This window comes from Medicago sativa, chromosome 5 (assembly GCF_051527215.1).
Source record: "Medicago sativa cultivar Bolivia chromosome 5, Bolivia_mono, whole genome shotgun sequence".
Taxonomy (NCBI): Eukaryota; Viridiplantae; Streptophyta; class Magnoliopsida; order Fabales; family Fabaceae; genus Medicago; species Medicago sativa.
The window spans coordinates 57,671,743-57,687,704 of NC_140753.1; the positions used below are offsets into that span (position 1 = coordinate 57,671,743).

A 15,962-nucleotide genomic window follows, 5' to 3' on the forward strand; every position below is an offset into this window, starting at 1 on the left:
CCAACACCACAAAAACATATAAAGCATAATAATATAAATATATCAATTCACACCACATTATCATACACAACTTTCATGTAAAACATAATTAAGAATAATCACTTTTAGAAAAGATTAAATTTTAACCTTAAAATACATTTTTAATTATTTTTTTCTTTTCAAAAGACAAGAATTGCTACCACTATTTCATAACAAAGCCCTAGCACTTAGTATGGACGTATGGGGAAAAAGCCCTTACCTCGAGAGCTTTTCTTCCTAGCCAAACTCTAAACCACCTTAAACTCACAGTTACGGTGCAGATAAATTCTCTCACTCCGGACATTATTTTGATGATCGGACCGTTGAAAACGAAGAACCGCATGTCGTGAACATGCTGTCCAAAAATTAGCCCAATCGAACATTGAACGAAGGGGTAACCGCAATTCTACGATGATAGGTTTCAAGAAAACGAAAATGGATTGAATTAGAATTTCATGAAATGAGACAAGGGATAAATTAAAAAGAACAAGTATTAAAAGGACTTACACGAAAATTATTTGACAAGATGAGAGCATAGGAATTGATCAATGGACTTGGAAGATATTTGTATACAACACGTGGATCAATGAAATGTTGGAGATGTATGCTCAAATACTATGGGAAATAATAAGAGAACATTACGTGAGGTCATATGGATGGGAGGAGGCTTGTTTTCTTGATTCGGATTATTGTACTGATGTAAGAAAGTGATTTTAAAGTGTAACAGACCAAAATAATGAACTCAAGAAATTAGAATACCTATGCTCATAATACACTCATTGCTCAACGTGTGAGAGAAAGGAAATGCATGGTACTGGCTTCTGGTTTGAGACTTTGAGCAATAAAACTGGGAATATATATTGATAGTAGAGAAAGATGAGTTGGTCGTGTAGTCAAAAGAAGAGAATTGTAAATCAAATTTCAAAGCAAAGACTCTCCCATGATTTCTACTAATATTGATTGCATAGCCTAACAAAAACGGTTCCCTTATTTTATGTAAAAGCATTGGATGCTTAAAGGTTGTTATTATTTCTATGCCACTACCGAGCAGTTAGGAGGATTGATTAGGTAAATTTTCATCGTGTATGTGGCTATCTAATCAGGCAACAAAAGAACGTGTAGCATTAATATGACTATGTAAAATTAAAAACCAATTGCTAATTTAATAATTAGCTTTAAAATAAATTACAAATAAAAACACATTATTATATGAGTAGAAAAAACAAAATATTGTAGGGATGATTAACTTATTTTTGTCACACCAAATTAATTACTAAAATAAAATAGATGGAAGACAAAATCCATATAAATTAATCAAAGCATGAAATGTCAAGATTTTCTTAAATTCTTCACACATAACAATAAATTGTTGAACAACTAAATGACAAATCAAAATATTTATTTGAAATTACATGTTTAAAACATCGGGATGTTACAGATTGCAAAAATGCAGTAGACTCCCTTCACAAGACAGAACAGGAAAAAGCCAAAATAGAATTACAGTTATCCTATATAAGTGATAACACACCCACAAAAACTACCACCCCTACAGCAAAAACAATACAAAGGACAGCACGACACATCTGCTGCAACAAAGGGACAGCAAGACACAACCCAGCGGTAGGAAACAAAAACACAAGACAACTGCAACAAAAACACAGTAACAACATAACAAACACACCCAAAGGGACAGCAAGACACACACCAGCAGTAGGAAACAAAAACACAACACAGGTGCAACAAAACCAGCAGGAACAATTGCGCTACAGTTCTAACCGTGCCCCAAAAACCAACCAACACCTCCAATAACCAGCCACACCTCCCACAACTCAACAAGCAGCTCCAAAAATCCCTTTTTATCGCTTTAAACAATCCCGGGGATTCCAACTCCACTCATAGAATATTTCAACAATTTACTATACAATACATATGAACAACATGATAAAGAAAGCATAAACATCGAATCTAGTCTATCAAAGAGCAAAAGACAAATAGTCAGTCAGTCACCTTCATTATCCCTTCAAGCAGTCGAAGTGTAGTTTCCAAACTCCGTCTGAAGTCACTTGCTAAAGATGGAGACATGGCTGCAAATTCAAAAGTCAACTGAGCTTGATCTAACAGCTCTGTATAACTGAAAAATAGCATAGGTGTGAGCACAAAAAGAGCTATTTGAAATCATAAAGTTTGGTTGACTGATGTTAAATTTAATTAAATTCAGTCCATAAAGTCTCACTGAGTGGTACTTCATACTTTCAAGTACACGCAAACCAAATTGAATAAAATAAAAACTTAACTCCAAATTTTTTTTTCCAAAATAAAGTCATCATCATCAAGTTAATTGAATAATGTTAAAAAATAATACTATATGTCACAAAAGAGAAGAAACAATTTTCATGATTCAGAGACAAAGATATAATTAAGACATGTAATAACTTACTAGCATTGGGTACTTGTTTAATTTCCAACCACACAAAGCTTCAGACAAGAGAAGAAATAAAGCAAAAAAACGTGTTCAACACCTTTTAATAAATGGAATACAAGTATATAAAAGGATGATAGATCATTAACATTTACGAGTATAGAAATTTGTACTTTTCACCAAAAAAAGAACTTGGATCCAATGGTTTGACAAAATTTCAATACCTTCCTGAGAGTATGAGAGTATCAACAAAAGCAATAGCAGCAACACTAACACCACCAATAATGACATCTGCATCACTGTTCAATTTCTCTAATTTAACTTCTCCAGACTCTCCAGACTCCAGCATCGATACTCTTCACGGTTATGGATACACTGATTCACCTTCTCTGTCACATCTTAAATTTTCTTCCCAGGTAAAACCTGTATAATGCAAAGCAACTCAAACAGAAATTAGAATCCATCCAAGCAAATATAGATCCATTACATAATATTGAACCGTTTTCAATCAACACACAAACGAAGAAAACAACTACCAATAGTTATATTAAAAATTAAAAATTAAAAATTAATTTTCTGAAACACTAAGCATCATTATATAGCATAAACTTAAACAAATCTTCAAACAAAAACGCAATCTTCTTACCTTCGAACCAAAACGCGTTTTCTTCAAACTAAGGGGATTTAGGGTTTAAGATTGATGGAGGAGAGCGGGGGCTCACGAGAAGAAACTGATCGAAGGAGAGAAGAATGAAAGATAAATCGAAGAAGGGAACAGAGGAAGTTTCAGATTCCATGATTGAGAATGAAGGGTGAGGGTTAGAGAATGGCAGAGAATGAAGGTTTCGGTAACAAGAGTGTTTAGGTTTCACGGTGAAGAGAGGGTTTGGGATTCACAATGGTCCACAGTGGCTGAGAAGGGTTCACGGTGGCTGACAAAGTTCACATGAGAAGGGTTTGGCTGAGATTTCACGGTGGCATGAGAAAGCTTCACGAGAGATTTTGATTCTTTTGTTAATTTGCAATTTTGGTTTCACGATGTATAACTTTATATGGTTTCTATGGATTTTTTTTTTATTTTAATTTTTATATATGTAAAATACTTTTTAAGTGAGGTTAAACAACTTAATATATATGTGAGTGGTAAAAGTTATAGCACAAAATCTCAGCGAACAAAATAAGGAAAAAGATTCATGTACACCCATTTTCTATACACCCCTTTGTACCACTGCTGATGTGGCAGGGGTAATTTGGTAGTTTCATGCAATAAGGGGTAGTTTGATAGTTTCACTCACAACCCCACAATCTTCTCCTCTTCCTCTTCTGAACAGATCGACCTTCTCCTCTTCCTCTTCTCTCTTTGGCCTCACCGTCGCCGTCGATGCCGTTCTATCACCTCCATCAACTCCCACTATCGAATCACAACTCCTTCATCACTACCTTTCTCTCCGCCATTTCCTCCCACTCCTTTTGCGTTTTCCTCCGACGGCCGCTATCTCTCTCTCCGTTGAAGGTGATGTTTATCTCAAATCTTGTATTTGGTGAAGGCTAAAATTTATTTTGAAATCATTTGATCAGCTTTAAAATTGTTTTCCAAAATAATTGTTGAATTAGAAATTCATGATGAAGAAATTAATCATTTTAGGGTATGATACTGATTTAGTGAGAATTTTGGGTTAAATCAATCTTGATAGTATTTAGAAGTTTAGTTCATTCATACTTATGTTAAAATCTCTGTTATTTGCTACTGTCTAATTGTTGCATTTTGGCTCGTTGCCGATTAAGATGTTATGTCGTTGCTATTGTCTGATTTGTCAGTAATTGCAAATGGGGATGGGATGATAATTTGTGTTGGTTAAGTTAAGTCATGTTTTAGTTGGTTTGTGTCAAACATGTCATATATAGAATAACATTCACTTCTCATTGTTATATTCTTAGTAAAAAATCGCAAGTTTTCCTCCAATCATTTAGTCTCTCTTTGGTTGTTCCTCTAAAGGCGTAGTGATTAAGCGACCAATTCTTAATGAAAAGATTTGTGGTCACACTTATGTCAAAAAATGGACAGTGTTGAAATTTTGGAAAAAAATGTGTGGTTACGTCTTTGTTACATGGTGAAATTGCTTTTCAAAATAATTGATTAAAGTAATTAGAAATCCATGGTGAAATGTGTGATGTTAGTAATCTAGAATTTATCATCTGTTTGACTTTAATAAGATGCTTTGGCTTGTTGCATAAATGTTTGACTTTAAAAATTGATGATTGAAATACTTGTATGTTTGATAAAAACTAGTCATTTGTTCATTGGATATTTTTGTTGTATTAGTGTGGAAGAAACCCAAGACAGAGCACAAGCCTTGCCATTGCATATGAATTTTATCACACAACAATAGAAACTCATCTTGATTGATGTTCTGATATTTGTGTAATGGATAGAGGCATTGAGTGGTGGAATTGGTTGGAAGAGTGAAAGTCCATATTTTTGTGTGTTGAACTTATAGTGTATTAGTGTATTGATTTGGGACAGATAAAGAACATGGACTGAGACTGCCTGAAGATCCATTTTATGAGCAGATGGCTACTGAGTTTTTCAAGTACCAAATCTCAGTAAATGTGTATGCATTCAGTGATAAGTACACTGACATAGCCTCCTTAGGTGTTTTATTTTCCTTCAATTTCTATGTATTTCGTTATGCCATTCTATTTTTAAACCTGTTACTCTTGATTAATTGATATATTTGATGATTCTTCAGTTGTGGCAGTGTTTTATGATGACTTGATGACATGAGTTTATGGGCTTCAACTATGATTTGATTATAAACTGATACTCTAACTCATGGATCTATTTGACTATGAACTGGTCTGTAGATGCTCAAAAAGAATTCACAAGTTATGTGTTGATTGTTGTAGTTATATCTGTAAACAATCAATGTATCCCCGTGTCCCGATGTAATTCTGTCAGCATTTGCGGTCTTCTAACCATATAGTCTTGCGTGCTGATGATCTTATACTTGAAGTAAATTATGTTTTTTTTCCTGTCTGTGTAGGAACTCTGGCAAAGTACACTGCTGGTCAAGTGTATTACTTTCCAGCTTTCCAATCAGCTACTCATGAGGAGAAATTGAGTCATGAATTAAGGAGATACCTCACAAGAGAGACTGCATGGGAAGCATGGATCATATGCATTGCAAAGATACTTAGTAACTAGTTATCTATGTTGGATTGATGGAGTTTTTTTGGTGATTAATGATGATCTAACTGTCTACAAGGCCAAATAAATTCTCAAAGCATGGATCACAGATGGAATAACACTTATGTTTTCCCTGAGCATGAAGATTTAATTTCTTGTAGATAATATTCATTGCTACAATTAATTTGAAATGTTGTTAGGTGTTTCTATAGAATTGGTTTATGCAAGGTAAAGGTTGAAGTAGCTTTGCAAACAATGATGTTAGTTTAAGTACTTGTCTTGTGGTATTTTAGCATTACATGTGTACTAGAGGTTACTTCTATATGGTGTATTAGCATAAATAATTTCTTTTACAATCTGCGAGTTTATCACGCCTAAAGATTGACAAATTCTAATTTCTGAAAAAATAGTGGTCGCGCACCTTAAAAAATGTGGTCACACAGACCATATATTTGACTAGTTTATCCTTCCCAGGTACAAATAATCTTGTTTTAGGCAAATCGAACACATAAAAGCCTTTTCAACCATAAATAATTTCTTTTACAATCTGCGAGTTTATCACGCCTAAATACTGACAAGTTCTAATTTTTGAAAAAATAGTGGTCACGCACCTTAAAAAATGTGGTTACACAAACCATATATTTGGCTAGTTTATCCTTCCCAGGTATAAATAATCTTGCTTTAGGCGAATCAAACACATAAAAGTCTTTCCAACCATAAATAACTTCTTTTACAATCTGCGAGTTTATCACGCCTAAAGATGGACAAGTTCTAATTTATGAAAAAATAGTGGTCACACATTTGTAAAAATGTGGTCATACAGACCATATATTTGGCCAGTTTTTGTTTCCCAGGTATAAATAATTCCATTTTAGGCGAATGGAACACAAAATCTCATTTGATCACTGCACTAAAAGCATTTCCAACCATAAAAAACCTGTTTTACAATCGACAAGTTTATCACGCCTAAAGACGGACAATTTCTAATTTATGAAAAAATAGTGGTCACGTATTTGTAAAAATTTGGTCATACAGACCATATATTTGGCTAGTTTATATTTCCCAGATGTAAATAATTTCGTTTTAGGCGAATCGAACGCATGATCTCATTTGATCACTGCACTAAAAACATTTCCAACCATAAATAACTTGTTTTACAATCGGCGAGTTTATCACGTCTAAAGACGGACAAGGTCTAATTTATGAAAACAAAGTGGTCACGCATGTGTAAAAATGTGGTTATACACGCCATATATTTGGCTAGTTTATATTTCCCAGATGTAAATAATTTCGTTTTAGGCAAATCGAACGCATAATCTCATTTGATCACTGCACTAAAAGTATTTCCAACCATAAATAACCTGATTTACAATCGGCGTGTTTATCACGCCTAAAGACGGACAAGTTCTAATTTATGAAAAAATAGCGGTCACGTATTTGTAAAAATGTGGTCATACAGACCATATATTTGGCTAGTTATCTTTCCCATATGTAAATAATATCGTTTTAGGCAAAATATATACATGTGAAGATTTCACTTGTCAATAAAGACACAATCATCTTTTATATCAAAGAACAAAAAATAACAAAAAAACTGACTCATTAAACTGTACGATAGTTCAACAATGATAGTAACTAACAACATATGGTGTTTCCTTTAATATTATAGGTGCGACATTGTCCTACCAATTAAAAAATATCATCAGAAAACATCTACATTACAATCATATCAAAACACTAAATTAATTTAAATCTTCTTCTTTTTGCGTCCATCCTTCACCCATGGGGAAAGCAGAACCCCACTTTTTACACGGTGTCTTGGATTGTTCATAATTCTAGTCCATAAACTATCTAAATATTCCCTAGTGATGTTGCTTCAATGATCCTCGAGGCGGTAGCTAGACTCCGATGAATGTCTACCATCTCTTGTTTCTAAATTTGTTGGCTGAAAAGAAGAAGAAAAATAAATAAGACAATGATTAGTAAATTGAAACACGATATTGAAACTGAAGAGGGAAAACAAACATACATATACAATCTAATATACATGTCCAAAGAACAATGCTATATAGCATTGAAGATTTTTCATATAAATCGTAAGATAACATGGCATGTGTTCTACTTCAGTCAGAAAATAGATTTTCTTTTAGACAAGGTATAACAATATTGCACAAGAACCTACCTTTACTTTGCCTTTCAACCTATTTGGCCTCAAGTGACTTCACCATCACTTCATCACCAACTTTGGCTTTTAATGCTTTATGATCCTTTTCAATTGATTTAGCAGAATTGGCCTATAGGAAGGGCTAAATAAATCAAACAAGAGGTTTTGCACAATAACTATCTTTGAAGGAAGAAAAAGCACACAAATCATAGTCAAACATCTCATATCTCTCTAAGACATCATTCCCATCATGATTGGTATTTTATACTAAATATACATCGAAGGAAATTTTGTCTGTGCATAAATCCCAACTACTGACCACACTTTTCTGTTTCATCAGAGAGATAATAATTTAGTGTTTTGACATTCAAAGTATAGAGGTATCTTACAAGAAACCTCACCTCTGCAGTGTGAATTGCTTTCCTGACTTCTTCATTGTTCAACCATGCATTTGCAACAGAGCCATCCTAAAGATATTGTTAGGTCATGTTACTTGTTTTTGGCAATAAAAAATTAGCATTTCTAAGGTTTAAACAAGTATGCAATGATAATCGAGCAATTAAATCAACTAGTAGCTAATAAGGAGATATTAAATGGTAAATATAGACACTTAGATAGTAGTAAAGAAACATATTGTGCATGGAACATTGTTGCTATTGATAAGTTGTGGCCAAGTTGGTACGTTGCCATCTCTCACAGGTGCTCTAAGGGGCCAAGCACGACCGAACATTCTTTTCCTCACAGGATGAGGTTTTTCAGTCTCACCTAACTCACGGAAACTAGACGGTAACCTAATATAGGATGTGATAATCTTATCTGCCTCTGTGCCGTGGTAGCATGGTTCTAGAATGTTATATACATTCAACCCATCAATGTCCTAAAATAATAAGAATCATCAATGAGTGCCAAATTCACTTATTTCTTATAATCTCAGTACTATAGTATAATTAAATCACCTCATCAATTTTTGCAAGCTTGTTTGTACAATTATCACTGAGTGAATTATAGAAATTCCCATCACACTCGCGGTTAACCTCCTGCAACAGAGTGCAACATGACTTAAAGAAACATACTTACAAGACAATATATAGCAAGGTTTCAAACAATAGATATAGTTCCAAACTTGCTCTTAAAAGGGTATATTTTCACCTCAAACAATTCATCTGAGATAAGACCCATCCCATGTACAAATGGAACAAGAGCATTGCCATCAATTTGTTCATCTGTAACACCATTTCCAACTATGTAACCAGCAGGAGAGTCTAAATATATAATACTGGAAACCTGTAATGCCAAATCAGAATCATATACCATTTGATAACAAGAAAAAATAACTAGTGATTGTTGAATTACACAACTCTTGTTTGGATAAACAACTTAACTACTTACTTATAGCATAAACGTCTATCATGTAAAGGGCTTACATATAAGTTATTTCTATAACATAAGATAAGGTCAAACAATTTACATATAAGTTCTAAGCTGCATTCATAAGCTATCATGAAGAGCTCATTCTTTTCAAAAGCTCTCAAACAGTCTCACAGGTGCTTATTATACATAAATTTAAATAAGTCAATACAAACAACCCTATAGAGTCTCTACCCAAAACCAAACTATGAGAAGAAATCATCCTTCCCTTTCAAAATTCAACTGATTTTTAAAAAATTCATACCTTGGTCCAGCTATATGGATTGAGGTGCAGAGTTGGCAGGCTTCCCTTTGTCTTTGCTGCTTCAAAATTGAAAGGACCTGAAGAAATCATCAATTGCCACATGATTTATAAAGAAGTTGACGGGAGACAACGACGACAATGGAGTGAGTAGAACGGAGGTAGCCCAGATCTGAAAAAAATGGATGGGAGATCGTCGTTTCCATCACCGTCGCCGGAAAAGAAGTGGACCGGCGGTGGTGGTGAGCTTTGGGGTGTGGCCGGTGGTGGTGTTCAGTGAGGGGGGAAAGGAGAAAAAGGGTGAAGAAGAGAGAAAGGTGGGGACGAGAATGAAGGAAGAGATAGAAGGTGAAGGAAGAGCGTGTATTTGTGTGAGAAGAGAGGGTGAAGGAAGAAAGAAAAAGAGAGAAAGAAACAGTTGCTGCTGAGTGTATTTGTGTAGGGTCCAGTTGCCAAATGTCAAAATTTTGTGTGGGTGTGTAGGGGTGGATGCCACCTATGGTGGTATGCCTATCACCACTCATAACATAAAGTGTCACACGTTGGTGAACTTTTTTTTTTTTGGTAATATATTTATGTTTTTGGTAATAACACGTTGGTGAACTTTATATGATTATGATATGATGATATTTACTTTTGGTATTTCTCAAATGCAAGTATTTTATTTGGAGAGTTAATTTACCTAAGTCTATATATACCAACTGTCCTCCTCTGATTTCAAAATTTTTAAACACTTCCACTCTTTTCTCTACCACTCACACCCTCACTTTCTCTATCTCCATAAATCAAATTCTCTTCTCTCTCTAAACTCGTCAATCATCTTGGATCATCATCATCTTGTGTTAAATCAAAGCTTCAAGTATGTAAAATTTCTCTTCCTCCCTCCTACTAGCTTATGGTCGAACCACCTCTTATAAATGCGGGGTTTTTGAAAATTGTTTTTTTTACACTCATTTCATACCCTAATGGCATAGATCGAATCTATGTGATAATAGATCCAAAAGAAAATTTATACTTTGAATGTTTTGAAAGTTTTGTAATTTCAAAAAGTATCTAAATGTTGTTTTCTTTATATGGTTAGTCTTGCTATGAGCTGATCTACTAATGTAACAATTTGGTCTTCGAAAAAAATATTATTTTGATGTTGTTTTTGCACGGACGGAAAATTTCAGGGTATTTTACTATTTTAAAATCTGGAATTTTGTCATAAAACGTGAGCCATTGAATATGACTTTTTGAGACGATGAAACTAGATATATGGTTTTGAAATGAGTATATGAGGTACTGTCTAGTGAACTGAAATGAGTACATGATGAGGGGTTGTTTGATAAACTATGTTGTTTGTGATATTCAGAGGTTTTTTGAGCTAGGCTCGGAAAAACATCGTGAACAAAAATGAGATTTCATCATAAATTTTATACTTTAATTTGAGAAAATGATTCAGACAAAAAGTTTTTCAGAAAATGTTTCGGGGAACAAGAAAATTTATGTAAATTATTTTGTTATCTTTAAAATTTAATTAAGGTCTTGATTAAAGTTCTTGAAAATATTTTGAGAAAGTTATTTTACTAGTGATAGTAAAGTCTTTATATCTAAGCGAAGGTATATTCTTTTGAGCATTGTTGAACTAGATCACGGATGAGTAGAATTTCTTAGAGCTATGAAGCTCACCTAAACTACTATATTGGATTAGGGCACGTCAAACGGTGGTGACTTTGAGTTGTGTGGGTTAGGAAAGTTATACAAGTAAGGTCATATTCTAACGAAATTATATGTAATTGAATGCATGTGTGTTTTCTACGCATGATAGTGTGCCTTGTTTAGGTTGTGTTTATCACATCGATGTTCATCTTGATGATTATCTGCTTTCATATGATTTAGAATAAATAAATGAATTTTCTATTGAAATGTGATAAGTGATGTTTGCATATGAATATATGTAATATAAGCATGTTATTATTGTTACATATGTTGGATTATGTGTAAATTGTTGTATGTTCTTATGTTAAGTTGACCATGCATGTTCATGCATATCATATATAGTTACATTTTTCATTTGAAGGAACATATCGTAGTTACATGGTGACTATGATGGGTGATGTGGTGAGGTTTCTCGTGATAGGGACCCATCTAAATTCTACAAAATTTCATTGAGCCTTTGTTGCTCGACCATGGGGATTTGTTACCTTAGATGTGTGAGAATAAGGAAAACATTATTGATCGACTGATGGGATGTATGAAATGACAAGTGCACTAAATTATATTTAGATAATAAAGTAGTAAGTTATCGTCCCCACAGAGATAATCAGTCAACTCGGTAATTAGAAGAATTTATTTGAAGTAAATAATTTAGAAAAAGATTTAAGTGGTTTTGTGGGGTTTTGAAGTAAATCATTCAGAAGTTTAACGATGATTATGAAATCTTTGAATCTCACCTTCCGTCTTTGTTGGGATCAATTCAGTTGATTATTAATTGAGCAGTGATAAATGGTACTGCATTTGTCCATACGAATTTCGACGAACGCGTGCAAGCTGTATCTCCCACGTGCAGTTTCTATTAAATATAAGAGATAAAAAAATAAAAAAAATACTACCACTATTAATAGAAAATTCATCTTCTATTGTACCAAAAAAAAAATTCATCTTCTTTACTTATACTCTCAAGGCCGCTGACGATTTGGATTTTCCTCAGCAAAGCAATCATCAACTTATCTTTTCTTTCCTCTACTATTTAAACCATGTGCAACAAATTGCAACCACCATCTCTTTCTCTCAAATTACACCAAGCTGTGATTATCATTTGAAGAAATATACTAATGGGCCTCTTTTTTTCACAATCCCTTGAATTATGAGATAAGAGATAATTGGTATCACCCTTCAAGTTTCAAATTAATGTGATGGGATAAGTTGTGACCAGAAGCAAGTGACCTTCACCTTAATGAAACCTCTGTAAGCATATCACATTGTGAAGAGTTGCGTACAGGTTGAACTATGAAGAAGTGAGTCCAACACATGATGCAAGGAAAGAAATTGAAGAGGCGGTGTACGGTGTGCTTGCTCCAAGAAAATTCAACTCCATTATTTTATTTAATTTATTATTGTTTTTTCTGGACAAAGTAATTGAAGCGCGTGAAAATAGAAACGTCCGTGAATTCCCGTACACAAAATCCCATACCAAATATCATTTCCCTTAATAATTCATTTGTTTCAATTTAAGAACGTAGAGTTTTTACTAAAGCATGACTAATTCCTCCTATCAAGATAATCAAGTGCAATGAGCTCTGGTTTTGTCTTCTCCGCTCAAAGTGACCCTAACCTACTTCACACAAAGAAACCTCCTGATCCAACCCCTAAGCTATCATTCCGTGACAAACTCTTGGGATTTTCCCAAGAGATTCCTATCCGTGAAAAACAAGACATGATCGAGAAAAAGCTTGTCCGCATCGAGCATGAAAATGGTAACCGGCTTCTTCCCAAAGTCTATGTGGACCCTTCAACCTTTCAGGAACTGTGCACACCTTGGAGAGATGCACTAGTCGTGAAGCTCTTAGGCAAAAATCTTGGTTACAACACCATGAAGGACCGTCTACACAAGGTTTGGAAAACTCAAGGCAGCTTCGAAATTATGGACAATGATAATGGCTTCTACATGGTTAAATTCGATCAAGCAGCAGATAAAGAGAAAGTCGTTACGGGAGGACCATGGATGATATTCGATCACTGTCTAGATATAACACACTGGTCTCCTGAATTCGCATCACCTGACGCAAAAGTGAAAAGCACGGTGGTATGGGTACGATTCCCTGGTTTGAACCTAGTTTATTATGACGAGAGTTTTCTTCTGGCTATGGCTTCAGCAATTGGTCGCCCAGTCAAGGTGGACACAAACACTCTGAAAGTAGAAAGAGGAAAATTTGCAAGACTCTGTGTGGAAGTCGATCTTACGGCTCCGGTGGTCGGAAAAATTTGGGTAAACGGCCATTGGTACAAGGTTCAATATGAAGGTCTCCACTTGATTTGTACAAATTGCGGATGCTACGGCCACCTGGGACGAAATTGCTCTCGAACAGCAACCAACACTGAAAAGATGAATCTGAACCACCACAAAACTGCAGCCAGCCACCAGGAAACCGCCCAGCAGCAGCCTCCAGCCGCCATGCCTTCTCAACCAACTCCGGCAGTCAGCAATAGTAACGGTAACGATTTAATTTCCAATCAAAATGAGTTATCAGCAATTAATGGAAATTTAATTAGCAATGATGAAGGAATTAATGAATTACATGGTGACTGGCTTCTTGTCACTAGAAGAAAGAAAACAGCTACCAACCCACCAATCAATGCAAAGAAAAACGTGACCCACAGAACAAATAAGTTCTCTGCCTTATCCAACTTGTCCCCACAAAATAAACCTAATCCATCCAATCAAAAACTTCCACCAAGGCCCACACATAGTGAAGTTCTAAGTGGTCCCTCTGTTCCTAAACAGCGCAGACAAGAGGATACCACACTTGCCCCAATCATTAAGCCATCTCAAAAAGTCAACCATCCCAATGATTTTCCAATCAAACAGCATGTGCCCACCACAATCAATGTTACGGCTCCCAATCCTAATCAAACAAAATCCCACGTAAACACACAAAGACAAAGCCTTGCAATACAAAATCCGACCCCACACCCTCATGAAACTCAACTTAACCTTAACCCCATTTATGAAAACAATTACGATAATGCCATTAACCTTTCAACCCCTACCCAAAGCAACACGCCTGCTACTGATGCCAACATCATCCAAACTGATGAAGAAACCATGATAGCCCAAAACATGAATGGAGATACTGAAGTTGATACGAATGCCAGTAATGTAATTCATGATTCACCCTCCCAGACTGATGAAGATATGGTTACTTAAAGTGTCCAGCATTAGACACTCTATTTCTATTAGTTTTGTTATGGAAGCTTTTAAAGATACTTCAATTCTCTCTTGGAATATCAGAGGAGCTCAGAACAGCAATGCTAAAAGACACTTGAAGGACTTAATTCAAAGGTTCAACCCAACCTTTCTATCCATCCTTGAGACTCACACTTCTTTTGCTAGACTTTCTGCTTTTTGGAACAACAATGGTTATACCCCGGTTCATATAATTGAAGCAACAGGCCATTCAGGAGGCATATGGCTCTTAAAACAATCAGCTTCTAACATTATCTCATCCGTCCTTGATACAAACCAATACTCAATAACCTTCTCCCTCCACCGTGGAAATGTTACCACTACCTGTACTTGTGTCTATGCTAGCCCGAACTACACTATGCGCCCTAACCTTTGGACTTACCTCACAAACATCAACCACACTATCAACAACCCTTGGATGTTAATTGGCGACTTCAATGAAACTCTTCTACCTAGTGACCAAAAAGGGGGTATCTTTAATCACAACAGAGCTGCCCTCTTTTACAACTTCATGAACAATTGCAATCTCCTTGACCTCACAAGCACAGGTGGTCGTTTTACTTGGCATCGCAATCATAACGGTATTCGAATTCTTTCTAAGAAGCTTGACAGAGGGATAGCGAATGTGGACTGGCGCATATCCTTTCCAGAAGCATTTGTTGAAGTTCTATGCAGATTACACTCTAATCATAATCCTCTCCTTCTCCGTTTTGGTGGCCTCCCTCTTGCTAGAGGGCCTAGGCCTTTCCGCTTTGAAGCTGCTTGGATAGACCACAAGGATTATGCTGACCTGGTAAGTCAATCTTGGACTTCTTCCAACCACGACACCATCATTGCCCTGAAAAATGTCATGAAAAATTCTATTACTTTCAATCAAGAAGTTTTCGGAAACATTTTCAAAAGGAAGAAGCAGGTGGAAAGAAGGCTTAAGGGGATCCAACATTACCTAGAGAGAGTTGATTCTGCTAGACATACTATTCAGGAAAAGGAATTGCAAAATGAGTACAACCACATCCTTTTTCAAGAAGAGATTTTGTGGTACCAAAAATCTAGGGAAAAATGGAAAAAGTTTGGTGATAAGAACAGTTCTTTCTTTCATGCCCAAACTATCATTCGAAGAAAGAAAATAGAATCCATAGACTTCAGCTCCCTAATGGTACTTGGACAACTGATAGCACCGTTCTCCAAGAAGAAGCTCAAAAGTATTTCAAGAACCTCTTTGCCAACAACCAACCTCACCATAACCGTACTTTCCTTACCGACCACCAACCAACCATAGATGACCTCGGCAAACATTCCCTCACCAAACCTATTACTAAGAGCGAAGTCTTCGCTGCGCTCAACACTATGAAGCCTTACAAAGCCCCCGACCCTGATGGTTTCCGATGCATCTTCTTCAAACAATACTGGCACATAGTTGGAGATGATATTTTCCGTTTGGTTCACTCAACCTTCCTTACAGGTCACTTTGATCTGGAGATTTCAAGCACGCTCATTGCACTTATTCCTAAGGTGGACCCACCTATTACTTACAAAGACTTCCGGCCCATCAGTCTG

At 35.6% G+C, this 15,962-nt stretch overlaps 3 protein-coding genes and 2 long non-coding RNA genes across 9 annotated transcripts; 3 read left to right on the plus strand and 2 right to left on the minus strand.

Annotated features, from left to right (window-relative positions):
- Positions 1-1,912: 1,912 nt before the first annotated feature.
- Positions 1,913-3,443, minus strand: LOC146923413 (uncharacterized). 2 transcript variants are annotated; one of them, XR_015009712.1, is made up of 3 exons: positions 3,084-3,443; positions 2,662-2,860; positions 1,913-2,102 (listed from the first exon to the last, which is right to left on the minus strand). It is a non-coding gene; the product is annotated as an uncharacterized LOC146923413 (long non-coding RNA). The 2 variants fall into 2 exon arrangements; XR_015009711.1 differs by having other exon boundaries at positions 1,913-2,149; positions 3,084-3,222.
- LOC146923414 (uncharacterized) lies at positions 3,435-5,946 on the plus strand. Of its 2 annotated transcripts, XR_015009714.1 has the most exons (3): positions 3,435-3,950; positions 4,962-5,090; positions 5,482-5,946. It is a non-coding gene; the product is annotated as an uncharacterized LOC146923414 (long non-coding RNA). The 2 variants fall into 2 exon arrangements; XR_015009713.1 differs by lacking the exon at positions 3,435-3,950 and having other exon boundaries at positions 4,619-5,090.
- Positions 5,947-7,256: 1,310 nt separating this feature from the next.
- LOC146923415 (serine carboxypeptidase-like 20) lies at positions 7,257-9,994 on the minus strand. 3 transcript variants are annotated; one of them, XR_015009715.1, is made up of 6 exons: positions 9,461-9,993; positions 8,938-9,072; positions 8,745-8,825; positions 8,190-8,665; positions 7,807-7,918; positions 7,257-7,569 (listed from the first exon to the last, which is right to left on the minus strand). XR_015009715.1 is itself a non-coding variant. In XM_085708569.1 (6 exons), exons 1-5 carry the CDS (start codon positions 9,560-9,562, stop codon positions 7,826-7,828), a joined length of 477 nt encoding a protein of 158 aa, XP_085564695.1. In that variant the 5' UTR covers positions 9,563-9,994; the 3' UTR covers positions 7,257-7,569; positions 7,807-7,825. The 3 variants fall into 3 exon arrangements, 2 of the variants coding, with proteins under 2 accessions (XP_085564695.1, XP_085564696.1); XM_085708569.1 differs by having other exon boundaries at positions 8,190-8,255; positions 9,461-9,994; XM_085708570.1 differs by lacking the exon at positions 7,807-7,918 and having other exon boundaries at positions 8,190-8,255; positions 9,461-9,994.
- Positions 9,995-12,731: 2,737 nt separating this feature from the next.
- Positions 12,732-14,366, plus strand: LOC146923416 (uncharacterized). The gene has a single exon (XM_085711719.1). The coding sequence runs from the start codon at positions 12,732-12,734 to the stop codon at positions 14,364-14,366; it is 1,635 nt and encodes a 544-aa protein (XP_085567845.1).
- Positions 14,367-14,406: 40 nt separating this feature from the next.
- LOC146923417 (uncharacterized) lies at positions 14,407-15,684 on the plus strand. Its single transcript, XM_085711720.1, has one exon. It carries the CDS (start codon positions 14,407-14,409, stop codon positions 15,682-15,684), a length of 1,278 nt encoding a protein of 425 aa, XP_085567846.1.
- The last annotated feature ends 278 nt before the right edge of the window (positions 15,685-15,962 follow it).

What these genes read in the sequence shown, in the direction of transcription:
- LOC146923417 (XM_085711720.1), top strand. Translation starts at nt 14,407, where the DNA reads ATGGAAGCTTTTAAAGATACTTCAATTCTCTCTTGGAATATCAGAGGA.
- LOC146923415 (XM_085708569.1), bottom strand. Translation starts at nt 9,562, where the DNA reads ATGTGGCAATTGATGATTTCTTCAGGTCCTTTCAATTTTGAAGCAGCA. An exon ending in ATCCATATAGCTGGACCAAG is followed by an intron (nt 9,073 to 9,460) that starts GTATGAATTTTT and finishes TTGGCATTACAG; the next exon opens with GTTTCCAGTATTATATATTT. An exon ending in TCTCAGATGAATTGTTTGAG is followed by an intron (nt 8,826 to 8,937) that starts GTGAAAATATAC and finishes ACTCTGTTGCAG; the next exon opens with GAGGTTAACCGCGAGTGTGA.
- LOC146923416 (XM_085711719.1), top strand. Translation starts at nt 12,732, where the DNA reads ATGAGCTCTGGTTTTGTCTTCTCCGCTCAAAGTGACCCTAACCTACTT.